Raw genomic sequence first — 12,363 nt, forward strand, 5'->3', positions numbered from 1 at the left:
GCATGCATGTTCTCACACACTAGAAACTTGAGCTTGCGACAGCCTGATACTTAAACGTAACTAACATCATTCTCGGCTGAGCTGTTATGTAAGTTTGCGTGGTTAGCTAGCCCCTCATCCATGAGCAGATGCACGCTTCCTTCTGCAAGCACAGTAAAGCAAAAATGTTACCGGGATGAAGTGGCGCAGGGAGGAGGGACACAAAACACACACACACCAAAAAAAGGGCCAACTAAGTCAAGTTGGTGGCAGGTTCAGCTGGTGCGGTCCGTGACGGAGCGAGCATATAGGCCAGAACTGCGATAGCTGCATTCATGAACACAGTGTACCCATTTAGTGCAGGCCGTCGTACAGTTCAGGCGGCGAGAGCATGTGACGCTATGGAGGCTGTTTGTGAAGTTGCCCGGGCCAACTTGATATAGAAACACTACAGGGCCCGAGGGGTCTCCAAAGAGGGCGGTGTGGGGATATGTGTGTGTGTGTGTTAGTGTGAGTATGGCTTGTTCTTGGGCCCGGGCCTGGGTGAGTGAATTTGTGGTTCTGCATGCATGGATAGTCCATCATCCCCGATCCAGCCCCTCCATCATTCCTCTCTCTCTCTCTCTCTCTCTCTCTCTGCCTCTCTCCTTCCCTCCATCCATCCCTCTTTTCTCCAAATGGACAGTACGGATGCTTGAGTGGGAATTGCACTGTGGGAAGGAGTAAGGCGCTCGAACGCAATGGCCTGTGAGTGAGTGGACATGTGGCAACAGAGAGCGTATACGAGCTTGTGTGTGTTCGTGTGTGTGTGTGTGTGTGTGTGTGTGTGTGTGTGTGTGTGTTTATGTTCCTCCTTGGAGATGCTTTATCCTCCGCCCTACTTCACAGTGATTCTGGATGAAAATCTCTGTTAGCCTCTTCCCTGGGACACTATTACCACTTAATCAGCTCTGTTTGTGCGGCTGTGTGTGTGTGTGTGTGTGTGTGTGTGTGTGTGTGTGTGTGTGTGTGTGCGTTTGCGCAGTAGATAACAGTAACTTTTTGACGCCTGCATGTATGCAGCGGTACGAGTGATACAAAGTGTGCAGAGTGCATGCACATTTTCTTGGAAGTGTGTCCACCAGTGTGTGTGTGTGTGTGTGTGTGTGTGTGTGTGTTCCAGCGGAGAGAAATAATATTAAATTATCTACAAACCAATTACATGCTTTGATTCAGCAGCGCACGAGCCACTGGGCGACACACAAACACACACACACAAGTGCGCGCCCTGAGCCACTCTCACTGTGTGTGCGCGCTTGAGGAACATAATACAGCGAGGGGCTTGGAGTATTTGGGCGTTAGAGAGAAAATTGGTAAAGGAAGGAAGTAAACTGCTGAGTTCAGCAGTCGCCTCCATTTTCAGGAGGAGGGGAGGAAGCCGCTGCATAGATCGCACACTGCACCTCTTCCCAGTGCTCATGCAGGAGGAGAGAGGAGAGAGGGAGAGTAAAGGAGCTGAAGGAAACTGGAAAGTGGTTGACGTCATTTCGACCACCTTCTGATCATCATTAGCTAGTTGTTTCACCAAATTGTGTTTAAGCCCCTTAAAGACTTGTTTAACATTGTAAATGGATAGTTGTTGACCATGTTAAGCCCTGGTTAAGCCTAACGCTAAATAGGGGAGGGTCGTAAATTAATTATGCAACGTCCAGTTAGACAATAAAGCTTGCTGCCAAACAGTATTATGACTTACTATGACTTTTGGCCTGTTATTACCGTTATTACCAGTTAGGGATAGCATAGAACAAGTAGATCTTTTCTTCAACCTAACCAAGCAGGGTTAGGTTGAAGAAAAGATCATACGATGGGTTACTATAACATTAGCGACATGAGTAAGTCACACATGGTATCATGAGATATGTTATTTATGCACGTTAAATTACTAAACAGGAGTAAATTATGTGTGATTCTTGGTCACAACCAAGACACAAGACAGAAAACACTGGTCTTCAGAAGGAAAGTCCAGTCTTTGGCGCTAGAGGGGTAGCTACAACGCCAAACTTGTCACTGACCAGGCTGCCATATTTTCCTGTGCTGAATTTGGAACAGGCTGCACATGACCATATTTTTCTTCAGCTAACAAACTACCCAATTTCATTGTTGGTGGTCATGTGTTTTAATAAAGACCCTGAGGAAGGCCACAAGCGGGCCAACGTGCTGGTTTAACAACACAGTTGATCTTTATTCAGCAAGTGTTGCTTGAGTTTTGACCTCCATCGCCTCTTACCTGAGTCTGTGAACAAAGTCTATTAAAACTAGTGGTGTTTCTACCTTTTCCTGCATTTTGAGGCGCATTGTTATGAGACCAAACAGAACTATCAAGTAATTCACAATGAGGACAATGGCGCTGTGTTAGCTAAACAGACAAATGGGCCTGGAGGGCAGACTTACTCTTTGACATGCTTCCTGCAGGGCACAGAGTTCCTCATGCAGGTACCAGTGAGCCTCTCGACGTCCTCCACGATAACAAAAGGTTTCTCCTCCAGAGTGACGATGGACAGGTGATTGTCGTCCAGCTCCGCGTCACCGAAGGAGTTGAAGCGCGGCCACACTGGGTACTTAAGTGTCAGGCTGCGGTTGTCCAATCTTCCCATCTGTGGGGGAGGAAGGAAATGAGGATACCAAAGACGAGGAGGTAAATGAGTTTAGCTCGACAAGATTGTTAAGTCACCATAAAACACAGCCACTGAATAAACATTTTTAGGCATTTATGAAGGGAGTGGATCTTATCCAATACTTTACAATTAGTGAGCAGCTCCCGGGTCAGCATCTGCCCCGAAGACACTTACTGTGACAGCAGCACAGGCTACACTGAAACCAGAGTGTCTCTAACTACCCTGCAAGACTGTCGGCTCAGATCTAATGGTTATAAGCAGACAGGAAGTGGAAGTGGTGAGAAAAAACAGTTACGTCCAGTGATCATAACATGGCAAGTTGAAAACCCTTTTGAGAAAGGCAGTTGAGTCACTTTTTTTCTTTACCTGGTAATTTACCTGCTGTAATCTGTCGCCTATAACTCAAAGCAGAAAGGAAGTGGAGAGGATTACAAATGTAGACACACGTTAACATTTACATTTAATGTAACATTTGTTGCTTTTTTTTTTTTTTAATGGCACAGAAACATACAAGTCAGTATACATGTTCACAGACCATAGTACATGTGACTGTGGGCACAGCGTAACAGCACGGTGTGGGGATGCATGACAAAAATGCACACAGAGGGATATTCAGCATGGCTATGAATGCAAACATATATGAGAGAAAAGAGAGAGCAAGCGTGGCAGTGTGATAGCGCTGTGACTCGGTTAATAATTCAGAAAAGTCTGGTTTTTTTAGAGCCGTGATGTCACAGATTCCCCCTATGGATGCTCCTTTTACCCTCCCACACCTGTCTGCAAACGCATGTATGTGTGTGTGTGTGTGTGTGTGTGTGTGAGTGCGTGTGCGCCTGTGATGTTTACGCATGTCTATGTCAGACGGGGGAGGCAGGGAGAAAGAGAGAGACAACAGCAGGCAGCGAGGCTTCGCTCGACTCTCAATTATTAATGCTACAGGAGCCGAAAAAAAAAAAAAAAATGTCAAAACCTCACTCTCACTCTTCACCCCCCCGTTTCAGAAGTCGTTCTTTCTCCTTCTTCTTCCCTCTCGCTCTCCAAGATTGCTGGTGCAGTGCGAAGTGCAATGTCTGCTCGACAGCCGAAGTTTTTTTGTTTTTTTTTGTGTGTGTGTATTTTCCACTCATTAACACACACTAGGGCGTAAATGCGTGGATGACTGTGCTAGTAGCAAATCGAGAAGGGCCTGGATGCCGAACATCTCTGTTTTGCGCGTGAACAAAGTCAGATGTTTGAAAAACACAGTTGTCACAGTATGCATACGTAAACCCCTTTGACCCCTTGAGTCATATAGGACAGTGTTTGTAACCTGCACGCACACACACATACGCAAACGCACACATGTTGTTCAGCCTGCATGCCTGGCTAAGTCATTAACAGGCGAGCAGAGAGCAGGAAGTGAAAATTAGCATTTTAATTGTTTTGCTTTGAGTGGTTTTCTATCCTCTGACAGGGATTAGTCTTTTCTCCACTTTTAGTCAGCTGCACTGTCAACAGCTCACTCTGCTGTCTGCTACATCTCTAAGACTGCGTATGTGAGTGTGTGTGTGTGTGAGAGTGTGTGCGTGCGTGTGTGTTGCATTGCAGGGCTGTATGCTGAGGTGGCATGTGAGCGGCTCCTTGTGTGTCACCTTCACTCTCTAGGGAAACGGACGCATTTGTCTATCTGTCTTAGCACAGCTGTTTTGCATTTCACAAGCGAGTGAGTGCGGGCACATATCAACACACACATTTGTGCGTGTAAGTGTGTGTGTGTTTGTGTGTGTGTCAAAGGGCTGTGGAGGTATTGAAGGAAATGAGATTGGTAATGCAAGAGTGAGAGGGAATTTGTGCATAATAAGTAAGATAGAACTTGTGTCACAGAAATGACACGAGTCTGGAAAAAAAAACAAAAAAGCAAATGCAAGAATGTGTCGAGGAGGAAAATATTTGAGTGTGTATTTGAAGCATTTGGAGTGTTTGGGGTCATTTTTCTGGTCCTACAGCAGCACTTACCATGCTGATATACGGTATATAAATGTATATATTCCACGGGTGTTTCAACTGTGTAGCATGAGGCCAAACGTGAAAATTACTATTCATTTTTTTCTAGAAGAACAGCTCTGTTACTTCCTGTGGGTCGCATATTTTCATAGTTTTACTACTTGTTGCACATTTAAAGTTACACTATGTAAGAGTTTCGGATTACGACATCAAATAATTAACTAAAATGATCAACAGAATTGGGACTTTTTTTGACGTTCTGAAGTCTCTGTCGTTTTACAGTATTTAAAGCAGCTAGCCCCTGTCACGATTTGGGTTTTTGGTTTAGTTGTTGTTTCCTGTTTTATTTTGTAAGGTTCATCCTCCTGTGTTACTTCCTGCCTGTTTTTTTTTCCGTCCCTTGTGATTGTCCTGATTAGTTTCCCTGATTATCTTCCTGTGTATTTTGTCCATTTGTTTTCCTCCTCTCTTTGTCTGCTTTCCCGCCGTTTTTCCTGCTCACCTATGGTTTTATCATTTCCTGTGTTCCTCACGTCCTTCATGTATATTCCTTGTGCTCCTCATGCTCCTGCCTGTGATCCCATCTTTGGTTTGTACCTTATTTGTTTTTTGTATTTTTGTACTTGTTTAGCTCCTTGATATGCCACTGCCTTTTTGTTTCTTGCATTTTTGGGGATTTCGGACTTTCAATTGGACAATCAATTACAGCTTACTTTATTGAAAAGCTTGCCTTTTGTTAACGACGTCCCTGACGACTTGACGGCATTTGGGTCCACGCCCTTTTGACAAACTCTGACAGCCTTGACTCTTCCTGGTACAAACAATTCCATGCTGATCCCGCTAGCTTCCCAAATAACAAATCTGGTGATATGCTGCCCTCTCACTTTTGGAATGAATTCAATAAGTTGCCAATTCTTACATTTTGCATCTTTAAGTAAAATGTTCACACCACAAACCTGAAAACAGGCACGCACAACCCAAGTCTGCTCGACCCATTCACTCATTAATAGAAAGCTTTGAGGATTGGCCCGGAATCTGTTGGACGGATCAATAAACTTGAGGGGGAGATAAATGTCGGGGCTGAAAACAGAGTGAGGCAAAGGAGAAGAGGAGGAGGAGGAGAAGGAGGAGGAGGAGGAAGGGAATAATAAGCTGACTTCAGCAAGCTGATTTCCTGTCCTGCTCTCCTCTTCCTTCTTCCTTTCTGTCTCCCCCTCTCCCTAATTAGGGGAAGAGGGGTTATAAATTAATGCCTGGAGAGAGGGGAGAGGATTCTCTCTATCGACCGGCCACGCAGCAGAATTCTGAATCGTCCTGCATGAAATACCAGATATTACACACGAGCTAAATACATAGAGAGCAGTGTGTGTGTGTGTGTGTGTGTGCGTGTGTGTGTGTGTGTGTGTGTGTGTGTGTGTTTGTGTAAGGCCAGTGGAGGTTACGATGATAGGGCCTGTGGGATTACCGCATTATAGCATCCCACAGCGACAATCGTATTACCCATCGCCCTGTAATGAATTCAGAGCCACTTGAAGAGGAGACGACATCCTGCCCGGGACCATCTGTGTTTCTGATACTCCTCTGTCACATTCTTTACTCAAAAACCTCTTGTTTCGTTTCATCTACCGCTCTTTTGTCACCGCCTGCCTTTTTAATCTTTATTTTGAAAAGGCTCTGCTCTTTAACTGCGTGTCATCCTCTCTGTTCGCACTGTCTTCCCCACTGCTCTCATTTCCTTTTATTCTCTGCGGCCCAGACACCCCGACACTGCTCTCGCGCAATCAAGGGGGCTACAATCAACCAGAGCCCGGCTGAACAGTCGAGACGCAATGATGTGAAAATCAAGAAAAAAACAAGGGGTCAGCGCTCTCGCTCCGAGCACCTTCTCCGTGCCAGTCTCGCTGGGAGAGTTATCGCCCTGGCACGTTGCATTATGGGAGAATGAGTTCCTAATAGCGTGGAGAAACCCATTCAGTCATAAAACAGTATCTGTCACTCCTGTCAGACAAAATTATGTCGGGAAAATGGATTCTGCTCTCCCTCTCCTCCGCTGGCTCTGTTTGTGTGTGCGCGTGCGTGTGTGTGTGTGTGTGTGAGAGAAAAACAAGGGCAGAGAGAAAGAGGATGACAGAGTGGAAGAGCGAGAGGAAAAACTGCATCCATGGATTTAGACATCTTTTCTGAAAGTGAAGCGCCTTTATGAAGAATCAGAGAACAGTCGGGCCCGGGAAGATAATGCATGTGTGTGTGTTTGCGAGGTGGTTCGGGAGTGTGTGTGTGTGTTTTTTTCTTTTGCATGTGCACGTGGGCTTTTGAATGTTGTCTGCTCTCCATATTGTGATTCTCCAAGCACAAATCCCAAGCTGTCGGTAATAATTATTTTGTGAACTGGCTGCTAACACTGCAGCAGCTCCTGGAGCAATTTACACACTCCATCTACTCAGCAGGAATAAAACACAACATCCTGTTTCTGATCGGTAAATACGCTCCTTTCATCCGCCCGGTGAAGCTATACTGTAACTCTGAACGCGGCGAGGAAAAATTCATCCGCAGCGCCGCCATGTTCATTAATTCTTAGAGCTGAAGATTTCCCTCAAGGCCGCATCGACCGTGACATGATGTTGTTTTTTACTACATTTTTAGATTGAGTTTTGGATTCTTACTCACAACCATCATTATCATCATCATCATCATCATCATCCAATTTTGCAAGAAATTATTATTGGATGGACTTCCATGTAGTGTGGTGCATGCATTTATGTCTTCCTAAGAAATATTTGTACTGACTTTGGTGACCCCCCCTCACTTTTTACTCTCAGAACCGTACCGCAAACGGTAACATCTGCATGTTATCATTGTCCTTTTAAACATGTCGGCTTGCTTACAGTAGCATTTAACTGGAAACACCGCTGTGCCTATATAGCTGTGCAGGCGTCTGTGAACTTTTAGTCTTGTTAAAACACGATTCAGAGATTTTTAAAAGAGACATCTTACGCTAGGCTTCTTCAGTTCTTACTAACTGGAGGGGAGTTGCACTCTTTTAAATTGGCCTTCATGTGGGTTGTTAGGTCTAGGTGAGCCCAGGTGTGACTGGTTCACTCACTACTGCATAAGTAATGTCTTAGGCCACATCCTCTGTTCAAAGACGGTCATTCCACCTGTCATCTCTGGCCAAGATGTTTACATTGTTGTCCTCAAAGGATTTATGTTTCTCCTTCAGATGTAAGTGGACAGCAGAGGAGGTGGCCTGTGACATTATTTATCACCCCTACAGTGCAGTACTGAGTTCCCTCCCCAGACAGCTTAACAACCATTCACACCTGGGCTCACCTCGCCCTAACAACCCACATGAAGGCCGGTTGAGTCAACAACCCAACAGCTGCCCTTAGGACTCTGTGTGGGAGTGTCCTTAACAACACTGTGAGGACACTCCCACACATGGTTTAAAAGCCTGCAACTCTCCTCCAGTTAGTTAGAACTGAAGAAGCCTCTTGACTTAGAGGTGACACATCTGTGTGTACGTGTGTGTATGTTTCCTTTATCTCAAATAAAGCAAGCTCCTTTGTACTGTTCAACATATGACTAAACTTATCTGATTTATTGCCTCCTCTGGATGCAGCATCATTACAACATATTAACGTTTTGTGATATGGAGACACATTAACTAAAGAAATAAACCCTGCCATCGTTGTTTCTACAAATCCATGCATGGCGCGAGCTTAAGTATGCCACTCCTGGCAAGGCCGCATCCATCTGAATTGCTATTCTGTCTTTCTGCTATAACCGCTAAGTTGTTACTTCAGCTAGTTTTTTCACAGACAAAAGCCTCATTTTACATAAATCAACGCCGGATCCAAGTTTTTTCATCCAGTCAGATGTACCGCGCATGATTTGCTGCAATCTGCCCTTCTTTTTACGTAAAACAGTCACTCGCCGTGATTACATAATCCTTTAAAAGTCTAACCAACATTCACATCTAAAAACAGACAGGTGAAGATATTTCAAAGCGGCTCTTCCCAAAACTCAAAAATATACCGGCTCTGTGTGTGTGTGTGTGTGTGTGTGTGTGTTGAAGAGAACAGCAGGTGTGGATGCTTTGAAAACCTGAGTCTTAAACACCTGTAGTAATAAAAAAAAAAACCCTCTCTTCTCCCTCTTTGTGTCTCTTTTTTCCCGGGCTCATTTGCTCCCGCTATCTCGGCCCATCTGTCTCCATCGCTCTGTCGTCTCGCTACCGCTCCATATAGCTTCCCGTCTCCTTGTCTCTCCCCTCCTGAGCCCCGAGGGGACACATTTTATATTTTTAGTGCATATCCATATTTTAGTGCGGTTACTGAATTTTTATCTCTTGATCATCATGGAAGTCTCTCTTTCTCGCTCTCTCTCTCCCTCTCTCTCTCTCTCTCTCTGTCTCTCTCTCTCTCTCACTGTGCGAATGCGTGTGTGTGAGTGTGTATGCCACCGATTCCTGGCGCATGGGTGGGACGGCTGCACCAGAGGGAGAGAGGGAGAGAGAGCAGCTCCCAATTATGTTTCCACTTTGGGTCTCTGTGTCTCTCTTGCCTTCAGTCTCTTTCTCTGCACCACAGTGAAGTGGTACTGATCAATTTCACAGGCTCTCTGTTTACAACAACACACCGACAAAGGGTCTTTTGTGTGCGTGCTTGTGTGTGGGTGTGTGTGTGTGTGTGTGTGTGTGTGTGTGTGTGTGTCGGTATGAAATATGAAAAAAGCCAGTCTCAAAGATTGGGTGGAGACCGCGCGGATTGCGGCAAACTAAAAACCGAGTACTGTACCTCGCGCTCACACACACGCCGATGTGACCTGAATAAAAAAAAGCAGATTGGTCGAAGCGGAGAGCCTCTCAAGAAGTGCTTCTTCCAATAACCGGTGTGGATGGGTAAACACACGCACACACGCACACATAAGCACCCGCATACAAGAGCAGTGACCCCCCTCGCCACCCCAATAACAGAGGTCTCGGGGGTTTTGATTAACTGTGGTTTGAGGTGCTATCAAAGACCACAACAGCAATCACGGCTAAAGACAGACAGAGTGCACAGATTATCTGGACAGAGGGGGAGGAGGAGGAAGGGAAGGGAAGGAAAAACAGGAGGTGAGGACGGTAACACGGAAGAGGAAGGGAAAGAAGGTGGGGAGGAGAGGAGAGGAAGAAATTAGACGTGAGGAAAGACGGGGGGTTTTTTTGGAGAAGGCGGCTGTGAGAAGACAAAAAAGACGTGGGAAGGTGGCAGGAGAGGGACAAAAATGGAAAACACAACCATGTATCTCCCTTTCTTCCTTATCCAAATCCCTTCGTTTGGTCACACCTCTCTCTTTTCCCCGTCATTCTCTCAAACGTTTCCACCTCGGCCTCTGCCCGCCCTGAACCCGCGAGCTGCTGGGAGCACTGAGCGTGAGGTATTTAAGCCTGTGCGAGGCAGTCGGACGTAGGAATCAGGATGCATGGCTGCCATTTAGAAGTCCATTACCGCAGCGAGAAATACTCACCCCTGTACAGTGGCCACTCTTTATTGAGGCTTTCTCACATTAACCAGTTAAAGAAATCCATAAGCTTGTTAGTAAATGAGCTCATCGATCAACGCAGAGAGTTGTACGGTGAGACAGTAGCGTTTTCAATACCGTGTTTGTTTTTGCCCTTCGATTCAAAGAGTTTACGTATGAGCTGCTGTTGGAAGTTCTCTGATGTCTTTTTCCTTCATTTCAGTTTCTTTAAGCGATAAGGCATTTTATTAGGCTTGCGATATATAAACAACACAGGAAACAATAGACAAAGACAACAGGAAACGTGTGTGTGTAAGCGCTTGACTAATGCCAATATACAGGTGGATATGATCTGTAAAACTGGGGTTATCACAGATATATTGGTGTTGGTGTTGATGTATATGTTACCACACAGTAATGTATAATAGTAGTATTGATCATAAAGAAGCAAAAGAGAAAAAAACAAACAAAATAAACACAAGCGGCGTAAACACACACACAAGCAAGAATGTCAAAAGAAGAAAATGCTTTGAGGTTTGAGAAACACCTTCATTTTTAGCGTGCTGGCCATCCCTGCAGCACCTCAATTCCCTCGCTCTCCTAAACGCCGGTCTCTTTAAGCCCCCCCTCAACCCTGTGCTCTGATTGGTCAGCTCCAACAGGCCTGAGTCGGCACTGGCCCACTACGTCTCGACCTCAGCTCGGTCTGCTTTCTCGCAAACATTTGTGACATCACAATCTCACGAAATGTCCTGAGAGCGTGTTTGAAGGCACAGTTTCTGAATACCCGCTGTGTGCATTTCTCTGTTTGACACTTTCACAGTATTTACATAGCACCTAGACCTGCTTTCTAATAAAAAAAGACATGGAATTATCAACAATTAGGGACTCAAATAATACATTTTCTATTCTATTATTTTCTTTCATTCATTGTATTTATTCATATTCATATTTTGAGCTATTCAGTTATTTTTTCTTTGTTTTTCATCTCCCTATGCAGTGTTATACCTGTTGTATTGCACCCATCTATAGTCAAAAAATAATTTAGTTTAAAGCTGCTGTAAGAGAACTTCCTGTCCCTTTTGCGGTTAGCGATCCCCGGCCTCCTCCCTACATCACCACATGAAACCGCGTCACCCTTAGCCAGACACAGCAGCTAACAGAAGGATCCTGAGCAGACAGGTCCGCCTCTTTCATGGAGTTCTCTGTCCTGATTGGATGAAGCGGGCAGGGCTACACCTTTACTGCGTGAGCATCAGGAGGACAGACATGGATTGCTGACAAAACACTCTGGAGTAGAGCTATCTTACACTTATTTTAACTTAAAAAAAAAACACTTACAGCAGCTTTAAATTATTATTTTTTTGCATTAAACACCCACGCACGTGTAGACTAAACCTTTAAATCCACAGAAATAGATTGACGGACAGACATCTTGACAGACACGAGCTGCGGGTCCTCAGCAGCGAGCCCTGGCCCTGAAAGCCACGCCTAGGAAATGCGCAGACTTCTGCACACACACATCCTACCTTCTCCCACTCTCTGTCCTTGTTGAGAACAATGACCACCAGCTTTGGGTTCTCCTGGTAGCCGTCTTCTGTGAATGACAAGTCTCTGCCATCCCACGTCACATTCATCATGTACCTGAGAGCGAGAGGAGGAGGAGGAGGAGGAGGAGGAGGAGGAAGGGGGAGCGGAGGTTGACAGGAGGCAAGGCAGACAGCGGGGAGGTGGGAAAATTCAGAGAATGAGGAAAAGGAAAGAAATGAATAGCGGTGGGGAGAAACAGGAAAGAAAGGGGGGGAATTGAATTACATTAGCATGAGAAAAAGTCAAATTGCAATCAAGTAATATTACTTTCCTAAAATATTCACACAGGCCCCGTTGTATTGAGTTTCAAAAACGTAATTCTGAGGGATACAAAAGAAATCTATTCATCTCATAGTGTGAGAGTGTGTGTGTGTGTGTGTTTGTGTGTGTGCCTGGTATAACCGGTAATCAGGCCGAAATCCTCCAAATGTGAGCTCTACTACAGAACTTCATTTTTTGTCAGTACGCTAGTGTGTGTATATTAGATATAGAAAAGATCCTCTGCGCGGAGAGAGAAAGTGAGAATGGATAGCGCTGAAATCTACACGCACACGCGCGCTGTAATGAGTGACCCATATGGCAGGTCACATTAGCTAAGATTGAGGGCAGTGGGAAGATATTCTTGGGTCCACGTAGCCTCCACATTAATCAC

General features: G+C 45.2%; 1 protein-coding gene across 2 annotated transcripts in view; it reads right to left on the bottom strand.

The window, feature by feature from the left end:
* The window catches only part of grin2aa (glutamate receptor, ionotropic, N-methyl D-aspartate 2A, a), a 160,043-nt gene that overhangs the window by 30,749 nt on the left and 116,931 nt on the right, over positions 1–12,363 (bottom strand). For both annotated transcript variants that reach the window (XM_030407437.1, XM_030407438.1), the window contains 2 exons: positions 11,651–11,765; positions 2,410–2,612 (listed from right to left, as the gene is read on the bottom strand). In XM_030407437.1, coding sequence (XP_030263297.1) covers positions 2,410–2,612; positions 11,651–11,765 — 318 coding nt within the window. The remainder of the gene's footprint in view (positions 1–2,409; positions 2,613–11,650; positions 11,766–12,363) is intronic.

Source organism: Sparus aurata, chromosome 23, assembly GCF_900880675.1.
Source record: "Sparus aurata chromosome 23, fSpaAur1.1, whole genome shotgun sequence".
In the NCBI taxonomy this organism is placed as follows: domain Eukaryota; kingdom Metazoa; phylum Chordata; class Actinopteri; order Spariformes; family Sparidae; genus Sparus; species Sparus aurata.